General features: G+C 45.3%; 1 protein-coding gene across 1 annotated transcript in view; it reads left to right on the plus strand.

Annotated features, from left to right (window-relative positions):
* LOC139555234 (solute carrier family 45 member 4-like) overlaps window positions 1-17681 on the plus strand; it is a 65192-nt gene that overhangs the window by 14045 nt on the left and 33466 nt on the right. Inside the window, exon 2 of the mRNA XM_071368858.1 lies at window positions 4026-4841. Within this exon, the coding sequence (XP_071224959.1) occupies window positions 4541-4841 (301 nt within the window). The 5' untranslated portion in view covers window positions 4026-4540. The remainder of the gene's footprint in view (window positions 1-4025; window positions 4842-17681) is intronic.

Genomic DNA, 17681 nt, shown 5'->3' on the forward strand with positions numbered 1-17681 from the left:
GCTGGTGTTGGGTGACTTGACATTGAAGGCTGTCTCTCCCAGTGTTCTAGAACTGAAGGTACGTCCCTGGCCCCATTCTGTCACTCAAAACTTTGAGCTTGACCAAATATCAAGTATGGTCCTAATTTATACTGAACAAAAATATAAACTCAACAGGTAAAGTGTTGGTCCCATGTTTCATGAGCTGATATAAAAGATCACAGAAATGTTCCATACACACAGTAAAGCTTATTTCTTTAAAATGTTGTTTAAATCCCTGTTAGGGAGCATTTCTCCTTTGCCAAGATAATCCATCCACCTGGCAGGTGTGGCATATCAAGAAGCTGATTAAAAAGCATGATCATTACACAGCTGCACCTTGTGCTGAGTATAATAAAATGGCACTTTAAAAGGTGCAGTTTTGTCACACAACACTATTCCACAAATGTCTCAAGTTTTGAGGGAGCGTGCAATTGGAATGCTGACTACAGGAATGTCCACCAGAGCTGTTGCCAAAGAATTGAATGTTATTTTCTCTACCATAAGCTGCCTCCAACGTCGTTTTTTGCAGTACGTCCAACAGGCCTCACAACTGCAGACCACGTGTTACCCCGCCAGCCCAGGACCTCCACATCCGGCTTCTTCACCTGCGGGATCATCTGAAACCCCCCTGACAGCTGATGAAACTGAGGAGTATTTCTATCCGTAACAAAACCCTTTCGTGGGGGAAAAAGTCATTCTGATTACATTTACATTTACATTTAAGTCATTTAGCTGACGCTCTTATCCAGAGCGACTTACAAATTGGAAAGTTCATACATATTCATCCTGGTCCCCCCGTGGGGAATGAACCCACAACCCTGGCGTTGCAAGCGCCATGCTCTACCAACTGAGCCACACGGGACCTATTGGCTGGGCCTGACTCCCCAGTAGGGTTGAAATCAATAGATTGACTGATTTCCTTTATATGAACTGTAACTCAGTAGAATCATTGAAATTGTTGCGTGATGTGTTTATATTTTTGTTCAGTGTAGTTTTGTATCGGCGTTTTGAACTCACTAGGCCTAGGCTACATAACCTTGCCATATTTCAGTCCACAGAGAACAACGTGTAAGGTTCAGTACCATGTGACTGTGTTATGTAACCGTCCTGCGGTAGGCAGGCTGAGAGGGAGGGTAGGTAATAATAACAGGGTCTTGCTTTTTACTCACACAGACGACACACTGAGTCTGATCCTGTTCTGCTCTGTCCTTCACAATGTTTCTGCTGAGGCCTTTTGTTTGCTTTTCTCTCTCAAAACCATTCAGTGGAGAAGAGACTTGACTGTGGACATCATCATTCTGCCTGGCAACAGCATTATTGAAAAGGACTAATAGCCTTTTCCTCAGGTGCTGAACAGATGGATGTCTCTTCTTTACGACTGTAGTATAATATAGGCACTAGTGGAAATGCTACAGTGGTTGAATGTTACAGTGAAAAAGTATAACATTACTGTATTGTCTTAACTTTGTTGAGCAGGTGATCTACTGTACATGGGTATGGCTCAGATAGCCTAGCGGTTAAGAACGTTGGCCCAGTAACTGAAAGGTTTCTGGTTTGAATCCCTGAACTGACTAGGTGAAGAATCTGTCGATGTGCCCTTGAGCAAGGCACTTAACCCTAGTTGCTCTGGATAAGAGTGTCTGCTAAATTATGTAAATGTAAAGTTTCTCTTACATTGGTTGAGACTTAAAGTACGTATATTTTATTACTGTAGATAAAACCACTCCCAATCAGACATCAATACAAGAATAAAGGCAAAACCACCACCAATTACCCAAATCTAAAGAAATACCCCTCTGAGGATATCTCTTTCTCTCAGGGGGTTTTCGTTTTGCATCCGATGAGGAAGCCCCTCTGAAGACTAGATTCATATAAGATGAGAGCCTATAATGCACTCCCATCTCTCCCAGGTCTCAGTAACTCAGTATATAACTGATAAATGAAAAGTGTCGGAGAGAGAGAGGGAGAGACGTTTTAACGTGGACATTAGATAGTGTAATCTCAGATTGGAGCATGCATTAAAGCAACAGTTCCAGGACACACTCACTAATTTCCTTCTGAAACCCTGGCCCCCTCATGTACAGTCACAGCTCTATGTACCCTCGGCCTCCTTTCAGCATGTCCTGTCTCTCCTCTCTCCCCCTCCCTCTCCTCTCTCTCCCCTGTCTCTCCTCTCCCCCTCCCTCTCCTCTCTCTCCCATGTCTCTCCTCTCTCTCCCCCCTCCCTCCCTCTCCTCTCTCTCCCCCTCCCTCTCCTCTCTCTCCCCCTCCCTCTCCTCTCTCTCCCCCCTCCCTCTCCTCTCTCTCCCATGTCTCTCCTCCCTCCCTCTCCTCTCTCTCCCCCTCCCTCTCCTCTCTCTCCCCCCTCCCTCTCCTCTCTCTCCCTGTCTCTCCTCTCTCTCTCTCCCTCCTTCTCCTCTCTCTCCCCCTCCCTCTCCTCTCTCTCCCCCCTCCCTCCCCTCCCTCTCCCCCTCCCTCTCCTCTCTCTCCCCCCTCCCTCTCCTCTCTCTCCCTGCTTCTCCTCTCTCTCTCTCTCTCCCTCCCCCTCCCTCTCCTCTCTCTCTCCCCCTCCTCTCTCTCCCCCTCCTTCTCCTCTCTCTCCCCTCCTTCTCCTCTCTCTCCCCTCCCTCTCCTCTCTCTCCCCCCTCCCTCTCCTCTCTCTCCCCTGTCTCTCCTCTCTCTCTCCCTCCCTCTCCTCTCCCTCTCCTCTCTCTCCCCCCTCCTCTCTCTCTCCTCTCTCCCTGTCTCTCTTTCGCTCTCCCCTCTCTCTATATATACATCTTGCACTCTATCTCCCTTAATCCCATCTCTCTCTCTCTCTTTCTCTCTCTCTCTCTCCCCTCTCTCTCACTCAAGACTGTCTTACAGGCTGTGTGAGAGCTAGACCTAACTCACAGAGCCTCCCCAACCCAGAGAGCCTCCCCAGTCAGCTCACGATGCAATTAACCTCCACGGCCCTCCAGGTGCTAACACGTCTTGCTTGACTGCTACAGGAGCTCCTATCCCGCCCAGAGACGGAAGAGGAAGCAAGACATCCCACTTCCTCATTTTTTCTGGTTCATATACAGTCAATGAACTAAGTAGACCAGACCCAGCTGCTATCACATTGGTGACTTTGGGAGAGCCACCCCTTAAGTAAACCTGAACTGTGAACATTTGTTTCAATGGTAAATGGCCTGAGAAAGACCTCTTCATTTATCCACCATCTTTGTCGTGCCCCCGGAGTCAGACGTGTTCTGAAAATGTACTCGGTTCTGAGATGTGATTGGCATTCTAATTTCAAATCTTACTGGATTTGCCACTCACTGCCTCTGCCTAAAAAACCAACAGGAAGCTACTGATTCACTCTTACAGACCAGCCTGACATTTCCCTATCCCAGACTCAATCCTCTGAGTCATTCTAATGCCTAGCTGTTTGTTCAGGACACAACAGTACACACGCACACACACATAGAGAGACACACACACACACAGAGACACTCGCAGACAGACAGGAGGGGTTGGTTATTAAAGGCAGCTTTATTCATGCCTTATTACAGGATAAAGGAGAAGACTGAAAATCCCCCGGGAGGTGTGTGAGGAGCGAGTGGGTCCTTTCTCCCTCCCTCCCTCTCTATACTCTACCCTGTACCGTATGCACCAGTCTCTGCCCAGAGGCTTAAGCACTACTAATAGCCAGATGACTATGAACTAGGCCTTTACATGCTTAAATCTTCAAATCATCTTTGATTCACCTCAGAGTTTTAAACAATGTTGTGAATCTGTTTCCACCTTTTCCACAGTCAAGCCAAACTGACCCATATCATTCTGTATGAGGCTAGTGTGGTTCAGTACAGGTTGGCATGGTTCAGTTTTCTGCTGTCTTACTGGAAGTTTAAAAACGTTACTGTCATTACAGTCTGCCAACCTCCATTTTAATAACTAACTCTCTCTTTCTCTCTCTCTCTCTCTCTGGCCCTGGCTTACTGGCGGCTATTCCCGTGGTGCATCCTGGGTATGTGCAGATTGATCGGCCACTCGATGGGGATTCACAGAGGAGCTCTCACCTGTGTCGCCTCCTGCCCTCCACCCTGCCGCCTGCCCTCCCTCTTCTGCACCTCCTCCACACACATCATGAAACTGGTATTAACTGAATGGCAATTGATATGGATTTTTACTGATTCTAGTAGACAGTAAACCAACTAACACAGAAAGGGAGGAAAAGCCATCTAATTTTCACACGTCCTTCACACTAAATGAACCTGCCTGTGGGGTTCTGAGCTGCCTGAGTTGAAAGCCCACCCTGAAAAACAACCCAATGCCTCTTTAAGGAACACACAAGGAATGTATTGTACGCTTTAAGAGATTATTATTTCTTCCTGATAACGACGTTCGAGGACATCGACAGCAGAGGGAGCTACTTTGAGGACGAGCTCACACCTGTCACCGCTGGTGTATGAATACAGATCTATTTCTTTTATTTAGTTTTGAATCCATTTTTTTTTCTGGAGCCTGAAGGGTTGTGCGTTTGGCTGTGTGCATGCCGAAGAAGAAGAAAATGGCTCCCCAGAACTCTGAGGCCGATGCTATGCAAGTGCAGGGGGTGATGGTGGTCCCTGCTGCTAAGAAAACCACCACAGGTTCTGCCTCCACAGGGGACGGAGGAGCAGGAGGAGGAGGAGGTTTGGTGCTGGAGTCATGCCAGGAGGAGTCGGTGAGCGAGGGGTCTATAGACCGGATCCCGCTGCGCCAGTGGGTGATGCACGGAGCCGTCATGTTTGGACGAGAGTTCTGCTACGCCATGGAAACAGCCCTGGTTACGCCTGTACTGCTGCAAATAGGTAAGAGAGATCACTGTATAGAAAGCATGGAGATTGTTCAGACATGTGCACACATGTATGTAAACACACACACAGCAAGAGTTAACCACAGTCATGCCGATGATGGAGCCAGGTGGGTGAATTCACATACTCTACTGTTCACGCTGCCCACACATCATATCCCCACATCTATATCCACACAACATATCCCCACATCTATATCCACACAACATATCCCCACATCTATATCAACACATCATATCCCCACATCTATATCCACACAACATATCCCCACATCTATATCCACACAACATATCCCCACATCTATATCCACACAACATATCCCCACATCATATCAACACAACATATCCCCACATCTATATCCACACAACATATCCCCACATCTATATCAACACAACATATCCCCACATCTATATCAACACATCATATCCCCACATCTATATCAACACAACATATCCCCACATCATATCCCAACATCTATATCAACACAACATATCCCCACATCTATATCAACACATCATATCCCCACATCTATATCCCCACATCTATATCCCCACAACATATCCCCACATCTATATCAACACATCATATCCCCACATCATATCCCCACATCATATCCCCACATCTATATCAACACAACATATCCCCACATCTATATCAACACATCATATCCCCACATCTATATCAACACAACATATCCCCACATCTATATCAACACAACATATCCCCACATCTATATCAACACAACATATCCCCACATCTATATCCACACAACATATCCCCACATCTATATCAACACAACATATCCCCACATCTATATCAACACAACATATCCCCACATCATATCCCCACATCTATATCAACACAACATATCCCCACATCTATATCAACACATCATATCCCCACATCTATATCAACACATCATATCCCCACATCTATATCAACACATCATATCCCCACATCATATCCCCACATCTATAACAACACAACATATCCCCACATCTATATCAACACAACATATCCCCACATCTATATCAACACATCTATATCAACACATCATATCCCCACATCTATATCAACACAACATATCCCCACATCTATATCAACACAACATATCCCCACATCTATATCAACACAACATATCCCCACATCTATATCCACACAACATATCCCCACATCTATATCAACACAACATATCCCCATATCTATATCAGCACAACATATCCCCACATCTATATCAACACAACATATCCCCACATCTATATCAACACAACATATCCCCACATCTATATCAACACAACATATCCCCATATCTATATCAGCACAACATATCCCCACATCTATATCAACACAACATATCCCCACATCTATATCAACACAACATATCCCCACATCTATATCCCCACATCTATATCCCCACATCATATCCCCACATCATATCCCCACATCTATATCAACACAACATATCCCCACATCTATATCAATCCCAACATCATATCCCCACATCTATATCAACACAACATATCCCCACATCTATATCAACACAACATATCCCCAAATCTATATCAACACAACATATCCCCACATCTATATCCCCACATCTATATCCCCACATCATATCCCCACATCTATATCAACACATCATATCCCCACATCTATATCAACACATCATATCCCCACATCTATATCAACACAACATATCCCCATATCTATATCAACACATCTATATCAACACAACATATCAACACAACATATCCCCACATCATATCCCCACATATATATCAACACAACATATCCCCATATCTATATCCCCACATGATATATCAACACAACATATCCCCACAACATATCCAAACATCCATCGTAAACACATTGGATAAGAATTCAAGGTCCTTCCTGCTCTTCAGTGTTCCTGTCACAGCCACAGCCCTAATAACAGGCCTGCCTAGGAAAGACAAGACTCCAGTCCTTTTACAGTCAATCTGATTGGATGTTATCTCGCGACTATAAACAGTAAATCATACTGTTTGACTGGCCCGGGGTCGTGGCGGCAGCAAAGTATAGAGACACTGGATGCGACTTAGCAGAGGATTAGAATAACCACGTGGGGGATGCTGGGGGATGCGCTGATACACCAGTGTTCTTCTTGACTAATGATAGCTCAGTCGACTACAGCTGTGGATAAAAATCACCGAACAAAGACTTTTTCAGATCTAGTGAAGAGGGGCTGTGTTTCCATTAGGATAGCTGTTCTGTTATTAATGCCATTAAATCATCATTTGAGTTCATCCAGCCATCTCTGTCTGACGTCAGTTTTGATTCCAGTGTTTTGAAGGTCTAGCTAGCTAGCTGTCTCTGGCTGTCCTTGCCTCTAAATTTGCTGTTGCGTCTGCTTGGTGATTACAGCTCTCGGAGACACCACAATCCATCCTGGCCTCAAAGACATCCTACCTACCTCACCGCTCTCACGTCAACCCACCTCACAGAGGGGGTGGGGGGGGAGTAAAGGGAGAGATGTGTGGAGTGAGGGAGAGAGAGACATTCTCTGCTCAGAGCTCTGACTGAGTTTACAACTCCATGTGTTCCCTGCACCCATTCTCAGGCTATTTACTTTATAGTGCACTACATTTGACCAGGGCCTATAGACCTACCTCCTCACTCAGACAGACTGAGTTTCAATGATGGTGTGGGTGACATCGCGTGCTCTGGGTGATTACAGCTCTCGGAGACACCACAATCCATCCTGGCCTCAAAGACATCCTACCTACCTCACCGCTCTCACGTCAACCCACCTCACAGAGGGGGTGGGGGGGGAGTAAAGGGAGAGATGTGTGGAGTGAGGGAGAGAGAGACATTCTCTGCTCAGAGCTCTGACTGAGTTTACAACTCCATGTGTTCCCTGCACCCATTCTCAGGCTATTTACTTTATAGTGCACTACATTTGACCAGGGCCTATAGACCTACCTCCTCACTCAGACAGACTGAGTTTCAATGATGGTGTGGGTGACATCGCGTGCTCTGGGTTACCTAAGAAGGGCATGGTACTGGAGCAGAGTCCAGTCCAGGGAAACACCCCTGTGGAAGTGACTTAGCGTTTGACTTCAGTATTGTCTGATTGTGTTCATCATAAGGTGAGACAATGCCGTCCATTACAGTCTGTTGAAACGTCTCTTCGTTCTCTCCTTTGACGTAAAGTAGGCCTCTGTCGTCACAAGCTATCACTGTGTTTTGGCAGAGTGACAACCCAAATTCCTACCCTTGGTAAAATTCTATATATACCATTGTACATTATCATACACACTATTCCCTATACTGTATAGTGCCCAATATAATGCACTACTTTTGAACGTTAAAGAAGAAGTTACTTGTCTCCTATAGCAATATGAAGACATAGGCGACTAGTTAGACTAAATAGGTCCCCCAGGGAATAGGCCTAACCTAGAAACCCAGTGCCCTGCATTCTGACCATCAGTTTCCTCCGAACATCTTGGGAAACACAGAGAGCAGCAGTATTGTTCTTGATGTGCAGGTTAGGATGGCGACTCACTGTGTAACTGCACTTTTCTTTTGTTGTTATTGAACGTTTATTTTAACCTAGCCTGATGAGCCCGTCATGTTGAGCCGTCAACAGGCAGCTCACGTAGGGGATGTTTGTTGACACAGCCTAGAGTAGAGAAGGGTAATGGTATTTTCCACTAGAGCTGTTCAAATACAATTATATGTAAACAAACATCATTGTAGGATGGTGACAGTCAGGGTCAGATTCAAGTGAACTGAACTGATTCGGCTTGAGACGCCTCATTTCCTTGGTCTCTCTGGTGGTTGTCATTGCTGTTCAGCGTTCTGATTATGTCACCGTTTGAGGTCTCGCCTTAGTACACTCTTAAAAGAAAGATGTTATCTAGAACCTAAAATAGTTCTTCTTTCAACTGGGGGTTCTACCTGGAACCAAAAAGGTGTCTCCTATGGGGAAAAGGTGTCTCCTATGGGGAAAAGGTGTCTCCTATGGGGAAAAGGTGTCTCCTATGGGGAAAAGGTGTCTCCTATGGGGATAAGGTGTCTCCTATGGGGATAAGGTGTCTCCTATGGGGAAAAGGTGTCTCCTATGGGGAAAAGGTGTCTCCTATGGGGAAAAGGTGTCTCCTATGGGGATAAGGTGTCTCCTATGGGGAAAAGGTGTCTCCTATGGGGAAAAGGTGTCTCCTATGGGGAAAAGGTGTCTCCTATGGGGAAAAGGTGTCTCCTATGGGGAAAAGGTGTCTCCTATGGGGAAAAGGTGTCTCCTATGGGGAAAAGGTGTCTCCTATGGGGATAAGGTGTCTCCTATGGGGAAAAGGTGTCTCCTATGGGGAAAAGGTGTCTCCTATGGGGAAAAGGTGTCTCCTATGGGGATAAGGTGTCTCCTATGGGGATAAGGTGTCTCCTATGGGCGGAGGGTTGGTAAGAGGGAGTGATGGACAGATGTGACATAAGCAACGCTAAGAGGTAGCACGCAAGGTTTATGTAACAAAAACAAAAAAATGTAAATAATATATATATATATATATAAGATTGTGTTCCACTGTTCCATTCGCAATACCACTGAGAACGTAATGGTCTGAGTCTCCTGTGAATGTTTGGCTGGCTCCTCTACAGAGTTGTGGCTTTCCCCAACAGGAACCCACTCATGGCTCATAAACGTGGGAACACAATCTCAGGAGAATAATAGCCCCGTATCAGGGCTTTTTGCTCATTTTTCAACCACACTCATTGTTTATTCTTTTCTTCACACAAGGGTAACGACCAAAAATGTGACATTTGTTTAGATGAATAAGCCTAGCTCAGAACATCTGAACCACATGATATATGAGAACTACACAGTGCATGGGAATTTAGTAGGTTATAAGTATAACTGTCTACCTGAATAGGCCTAGAGCGAATGGCATTGTACCAGCACCAGACAATGTATGGGAACTAGACAATATACACTGAGTATACCAAACATTATGAACACCTTCCTAATATTGAATTCTCTCTCCCTCTCTGTCTCTCTCTCTCTCTCTCTCGATATTTCTCTCTCTCTCTCTCTCTCTCTCTCTCGCTGTCTCTCTGTCTCTCTGTGTCCCTGTCTCTGTCTCTCTCTCTCTCTCTCTCTCTCTCTCTCTCTCTCTCTCTCTCTCTCTCTCTCTCTCTCTCTCTCTCTCTCTCTCTCGATATCTCTCTGTCTCTGTCTCTGTCTCTCTCTCTCTCTCTCTCTCTCTCTGTCTAACATTATATATGAATAATACCAGTTTACATGACAGCTGCCCTCATGACTAAGGTTACTCTAGACCGTTCTGTAATATAAACTCATGATTTAGGTTGATCTAGTCCTACTGTTAAATAAACTCATGACTAAGGTTAATCTAGTCCTACTGTTGTATAAACTCATGACTAAGGTTAATCTAGTCCTACTGTTAAATAAACTCATGACTAAGGTTAATCTAGTCCTACTGTTGTATAAACTCATGACTAAGGTTAATCTAGTCCTACTGTTGTATAAATTTATGACTAAGGTTAATCTAGTCCTACTGTTAAATAAACTAATGACTAAGGTCAATCTAGTCCTACTGTTAAATAAACTCATGACTAAGGTTAATCTAGTCCTACTGTTAAATAAACTCATGACTAAGGTTAATCTAGTCCTACTGTTGTATAAACTCATGACTAAGGTTGTGGATTTGCTCTAATCGACAGAAAGCCAGGCTTGTTAGACGGTGTTTGGATGTTGGAAGGCTGGGTGTAGGTTTAGATGGATCCAGGTTATGTTTGGATGTTGGAAGGCTGGGTGTAGGTTTAGATGGATCCAGGTTATGTTTGGATGTTGGAAGGCTGGGTGTAGGTTTAGGTGGATCCAGGTTATGTTTGGATGTTGGAAGGCTGGGTTTAGGTGGATCCAGGTTATGTTTGGATGTTGGAAGGCTGGGTGTAGGTTTAGATGGATCCAGGTTATGTTTGGATGTTGGAAGGCTGGGTGTAGGTTTAGATGGATCCAGGTTATGTTTGGATGTTGGAAGGCTGGGTGTAGGTTTAGGTGGATCCAGGTTATGTTTGGATGTTGGAAGGCTGGGTGTAGGTTTAGGTGGATCCAGGTTATGTTTGGATGTTGGAAGGCTGGGTGTAGGTTTAGGTGGATCCAGGTTATGTTTGGATGTTGGAAGGCTGGGTGTAGGTTTAGGTGGATCCAGGTTATGTTTGGATGTTGGAAGGCTGGGTGTAGGTTTAGGTGGATCCAGGTTATGTTTGGATGTTGGATGGCTGGGTGTAGGTTTAGGTGGATCCAGGTTATGTTTGGATGTTGGAAGGCTGGGTGTAGGTTTAGATGGATCCAGGTTATGTTTGGATGTTGGAAGGCTGGGTGTAGGTTTAGGTGGATCCAGGTTATGTTTGGATGTTGGAAGGCTGGGTGTAGGTTTAGATGGATCCAGGTTATGTTTGGATGTTGGAAGGCTGGGTGTAGGTTTAGGTGGATCCAGGTTATGTTTGGATGTTGGAAGGCTGGGTGTAGGTTTAGGTGGATCCAGGTTATGTTTGGATGTTGGAAGGCTGGGTGTAGGTTTAGGTGGATCCAGGTTATGTTTGGATGTTGGAAGGCTGGGTGTAGGTTTAGGTGGATCCAGGTTATGTTTGGATGTTGGAAGGCTGGGTGTAGGTTTAGGTGGATCCAGGTTATGTTTGGATGTTGGAAGGCTGGGTGTAGGTTTAGGTGGATCCAGGTTATGTTTGGATGTTGGAAGGCTGGGTGTAGGTTTAGGTGGATCCAGGTTATGTTTGGATGTTGGAAGGCTGGGTGTAGGTTTAGGTGGATCCAGGTTATGTTTGGATGTTGGAAGGCTGGGTGTAGGTTTAGGTGGATCCAGGTTATGTTTGGATGTTGGAAGGCTGGGTGTAGGTTTAGGTGGATCCAGGTTATGTGCCTTTAGTGTTATTACAGGGAGGAGTTAAGGGTGTGAATGTTTAAACGTTAAAACAAAATTTGAGATCCTTAACGTTAAGAAAAATCCCTAAGGGAAACAACTACTTCAAGGTCTCGGAGCGAGTGACGTTACCGATATGAAATGCCACTAGCGCGCACCGCTAACTAGCCAGCCATTTCACATTGGTTACAAAGGCACGTTTGACTGTCCACTGATATATGCTACATGGACAGTCAAACCTGCCTATTTATAGGTTTTTACTATTTCGTAATAGCTGCAGTAGGACATGTGATTTATGAGTACTATCACCATGCTACAGAGTATGCTACAGTGCATGCTTCAATTGAGGCTAAATATTTGATTACACCCTGTCATCTAGGCTGTGTGTCTGTAATATTTTCCATCCCCAGTGCGAACGAAATGCAAACTTCGCAGGTTTTCCTGCTGCCCGATGAACTAACGGTAGGCATATCGTATGATTGATTATAACACCACGCCACTGGCTAATCCCTGGCATCCCTACCCTATGGTATGTTGGCCAGAAATGCCAACTATTTGCAAGGCAGCGAGGAGGCTTCCATTTTGTCCATCCGTGTTTACTTCCCTATGCTGAATAAGAAGAATCACCACAAAGAGATGGAGACTGAGAAGTTCGCTAGGTGGGAATGTGTGAGCTGGCAAATTTTTTAACCCCCCCCCCCCCCCCCACACCTGTTTTTCTCTGTGGAATCATTTTTGGGGGGTGAGGTCACCGGCAAAGCCAACTCTCAGCTGACGATGGGAGGGATGATCCAACTGGAAGAACACTGGACAGGTGGCATTTCTAATGAGGCTGGAATTTGTGGAATTTTAAGTCTGTGTTGTTGTGGTTCTCTGTTAAAATACTAGTCCTCATTCCCCATCCAACATTCCTGCATACCTTGCATATTGAATTCTGGGGGAAAAGTTAGTTGGACATTGTAACAGTGGGGTAGCATAGCTGGACATTTGACGTTGTTAGATGGACATTGAATTCTGGGAAGAAAAAGTAATTAGTTGGATATTGTCAGTTGGACATTGTATAAGTAGGGTCACATAGCCCAGATCAAGGTTGCCCAAACCCGGTCCTGTGGCCCCCCTGGGTGCACGTTTTGGGTTTTGTCCTTGCACTACACAGTTGATTCCAATAAATAATGCTAGATGACATTTAGCTCAGGGGTAGGCAACCCTGTTCCTGGAGTGCTGCAGTTGCTAATTGATCACTTGGTCTGGTCACCTGGTCTTCCAGTTCAGTTAAATCAAAAACATCAAGTTGCCTACCTCTAAACTAGCTGAACATTGCATAGCATATGTCCAATGGCCAATCTCAGCAATGTTATGGTGTGGCCACAGATCAAAGAACAGCTTGTGACTTACACACTGTGAAATCCCACTGTGGGTTTAATGAATGCACTGCTAGTAGACCTCTGAAATCTATACTGCTATGACACACACACACACACACACACACACACACACACACACACACACACACACACACACACACACACACACACACACACACACACACACACACACACACACACACACACACACACACACACATACAAATACACCCAGGCCCCCCCAGGGCACCCACTACTGCCGGCTCTCTGTCCCTCTTTCCCTGCCAGTTAGACAGCAAGGAGAGATGTTGCCATTTCTCTGACTGCTCACAGTTGAACTCAGGCAACGAGACGGAGGACTTGCGGTAGATTCATCTCATCACTTTCAGATCTAACTGCTTTAATTCATATTAAGCTGTAGGGCGTTTTCCTTTCGTTAACGTGATATGATAGCTAGATGACATGTAGCACTCTGATATGAGCTGTGTGCGTTATGTCATGTGCTCGTTCATTTGTCCAGTACTCTGTCAATATGAGCTGGCCTCATCCCATGTCGTCCTATCGGCCCTTTAGCTTATTACATGTCATACAGGAAGCAGTGTGTGTGTGTGTGTGATGTCACACAGGAAGCAGTGTGTGTGTGTGTGTGATGTCACACAGGAAGCAGTGTGTGTGTGTGATGTCACACAGGAAGCAGTGTGTGTGTGTGATGTCACACAGGAAGCAGTGTGTGTGGGCAGGCAGGGGGCAGGAACCTTCCGTGACTCTGGAGCTTACTGATAGAGAGGCTTTGAGGCAGGCACACACACACACACACACACACACACACACACACACACACACACACACACACACACACACACACACACACACACACCTCACAGCCTGCTGCCAGCCTGCTGCCAGCCCCCAGACATCACTGTGCCGTGCCTCATGGGTATGCCACATCTCACAGATAGAGCCGAGTCTCTCACACACACACACACACACACACTCTTTCATAATGGATTTTTAATAATTGTCAGTGTGAGCTTAGCTCATTTTTGACTATAAAATGCATTATGCATTATTCCTAGACATCACAGTGACCATGAAGCTGATGGGTTGAACATAGATTGACTATAACAGGCCAACTAGAAACAAAACCATTGGTAATAAAAGGATGGGAACCGGGGTTGGGGTCAATTCCATTTCTATTCCGAAAGTAAACCAAATTCCAATTCCACATTTTCCCTCATTGAAAAGTATTGAATAGAATTGGAATTGGAATTTCAATGTACTTCCTGAATTGACTGGAATTGAAATGGAATTAACCTCAACCGTGATGGGAACCATTAAGCTTAGGTGCTTTATGGTATATGGTCCATGTTGGCCTCTGTTATTTTAATATCATAAACATTACCACGCTCTTTACAATCAACCTTTATTCTCTCTGGTTGTCTTCCATTGTTTCGTGGCCTGTGAGGCTTTTCATCAGCTTCCCCAAAACAATCAGTGCCGGGTGAACCCAGAGCCTTTGGCTAGAGCGAGTGCTATTCATTTAGGGTTTGTATTATTTCAATATAGCCATCGTCATCCGTCTCCGAACCTTGAGCCATCTGTGCCCACAAAAGCAGGAAACACCCACACTGTGACCTATTTCGTTCCAGGAGCCCGTTGGGAACCTAATTTGTCTGACTAGCTTCTAATAGAGAATGTTTAATGAGGTGTAGTGACTGGGTGGTGGTATTGTTGTGGTGTTGTTGTGATGGTGTTGTTGTGATGGTGTTGTTGTGATGGTGGTGTTGTTGTTGTGGTGTTGTTGTGTTGACACAGAATCTGCAGCAGTTCATTTTATTATAGAATCTGTGATGCTGTGGTTTACTCCCAGTTGTAAAAAAGAAGGGAATTTATAGTTATGTATTGTGAGGGAGTCCATGTAGACTACAGTATAATGTAAGAAATGTCAATTTTTTTTGTGATCTTCCATCTGATTTTATTTTGTTAAAAGGATGTTGTCAACGAGACACTTTATCTACTTCCCCAGAGTCAGATGAAGTCGTGGATACCATTTTTATGTCTCTGTGTCCAGTATGAAGGAAGTTGGAGGTAATTTCACAAGCCAGTGCTAACTCGCGTTAGCGGAAGTATATAAAGGGTCTCATTGCCAAAATCCCAAAGTATCCCTTTAATAATCCCTTTAATAATCTGCAAACATACAACTCAACTCAATTTTGTCTTATTTTGTACCTGTCTGTGTTAAATTCACCATGTCTCTGCTGTGGTTGGTTGGAGGAAGAATCCTCTCTTCCTCCGCCTCTACTGCAGTGTCCCAGGACTATGTGGCTGACTACTGACTACTGCAGTATTATGTAACACTGCTGACTAACAGCTGTGTGTGTGTGTGTATGATTCATGCAGTTTTAAAGGCGAGCAGAGTGGATGCCGCATAAAACAAAATGTCCTTGTTACATTAGAAGCCAGCTCGGAATCAATCAATCAGAACTGAGTCCGGCCCCTCTCTTCTCATTCACACTGCTAACACACAATACATCATCTTACCTGGCACTGTGCAAATGACCTCCAAGGCACCTTGATGACACTACTGTTCTACGCGCTTAGAAGAGGGAACAGACAGCTTTGTGTGTTTGTGTGTGATTCATACTGCGTGACTGCTGAGCTAGCTCTTGTCCTGGCTCTCTTCTATTCTGTATTACAGGACAGTACTGACTCCCCTGTCCTGGCTGTCTTCTATTCTGTATTACAGGGCAGTACTGACTCCCCTGTCCTGGCTGTCTTCTATTCTGTATTACAGGACAGTACTGACTCCCCTGTCCCGGCTGTCTTCTATTCTGTATTACAGGGCAGTACTGACTCCCCTGTCCTGGCTGTCTTCTATTCTGTATTACAGGACAGTACTGACTCCCCTGTACTGGCTGTCTTCTATTCTGTATTACAGGACAGTACTGACTCCCCTGTCCTGGCTGTCTTCTATTCTGTATTACAGGGCAGTACTGACTCCCCTGTCCTGGCTGTCTTCTATTCTGTATTACAGGGCAGTACTGACTCCCCTGTCCTGGCTGTCTTCTATTCTGTATTACAGGACAGTACTGACTCCCCTGTCCTGGCTGTCTTCTATTCTGTATTACAGGACAGTACTGACTCCCCTGTCCTGGCTGTCTTCTATTCTGTATTACAGGGCAGTACTGACTCCCCTGTCCTGGCTGTCTTCTATTCTGTATTACAGGGCAGTACTGACTCCCCTGTCCTGGCTGTCTTCTATTCTGTATTACAGGGCAGTACTGACTCCCCTGTCCTGGCTGTCTTCTATTCTGTATTACAGGACAGTACTGACTCCCCTGTCCCGGCTGTCTTCTATTCTGTATTACAGGGCAGTACTGACTCCCCTGTCCCGGCTGTCTTCTATTCTGTATTACAGGGCAGTACTGACTCCCCTGTCCCGGCTGTCTTCTATTCTGTATTACAGGGCAGTACTGACTCCCCTGTCCTGGCTGTCTTCTATTCTGTATTACAGGGCAGTACTGACTCCCCTGTCCTGGCTCTCTTCTATTCTGTATTACAGGACAGTACTGACTCCCCTGTCCTGGCTGTCTTCTATTCTGTATTACAGGGCAGTACTGACTCCCCTGTCCTGGCTGTCTTCTATTCTGTATTACAGGGCAGTACTGACTCCCCAACCTGGGTCCTGAGCATTTCCTTTCGCTGCTTAATGAATGCACCAATACAAACATGATGCCATTATAATCTATCTCTCCTACGTGTAGGCTACACGCACACATTGACATACTTACCAAAACAAACACAACCCCCCTCTCACTCTCACTCACTCTCCTGCACTTTACTCCCTCCCTCTCTCGCTCTTTCTTCTCACTCACTCACTCACTCACTCACTCACTCACTCACTCACTCACTCACTCACTCACTCACTCACTCACTCACTCACTCACTCACTCACAGACATGCACACACACCCTCAGCTCAGCACGGAAAACAAACAAACGCTGCAACGTAGCCTGCCGTGCGGGGGATTTCTGTCTGTCCGTCTGTCTGTCCATATGTCTGTCTCTAGGTCTCTTATTTGAGAGTCAGATCTACCCTGCTCTCTGCTCGGTCGGCGGAGCCTGGCAAAGCTCTTCATCACTGGGTGCACTTTAAACCGCCCTCAGTAGTTAAATCACCCTTTTCGCTGTGCCACCGGTGGCTCTATTGGCAGGAACCTCCACCTGTCATCATATTTACTGTTTCACTTCTTAAGTGCGTAACAAAATGACATTTTGTTGATGCAGTTTATTTAGATTCTTAAATGTATTTCAGTGTTGTTATTGTCTATTGTTGATAGTTATCTCCAGGCTACAGAATGAATTGCAGTTTCTCTCCTCTGGTTTGCTGAAGTTGTTTACAAGCTATAGTACTTTGTCAGTGGACCCGGCAGTACTGTGGATCCGGCAGTACTGTGGACTCGGCAGTACTGTGGACCCGGCTGCTCTAATCACTGCTCCCTACATTCTTAGAAAAAAAGGTGCTATCTAGAACCTGAAGGG

Source organism: Salvelinus alpinus, chromosome 26, assembly GCF_045679555.1.
Source record: "Salvelinus alpinus chromosome 26, SLU_Salpinus.1, whole genome shotgun sequence".
NCBI lineage: Eukaryota > Metazoa > Chordata > Actinopteri > Salmoniformes > Salmonidae > Salvelinus > Salvelinus alpinus.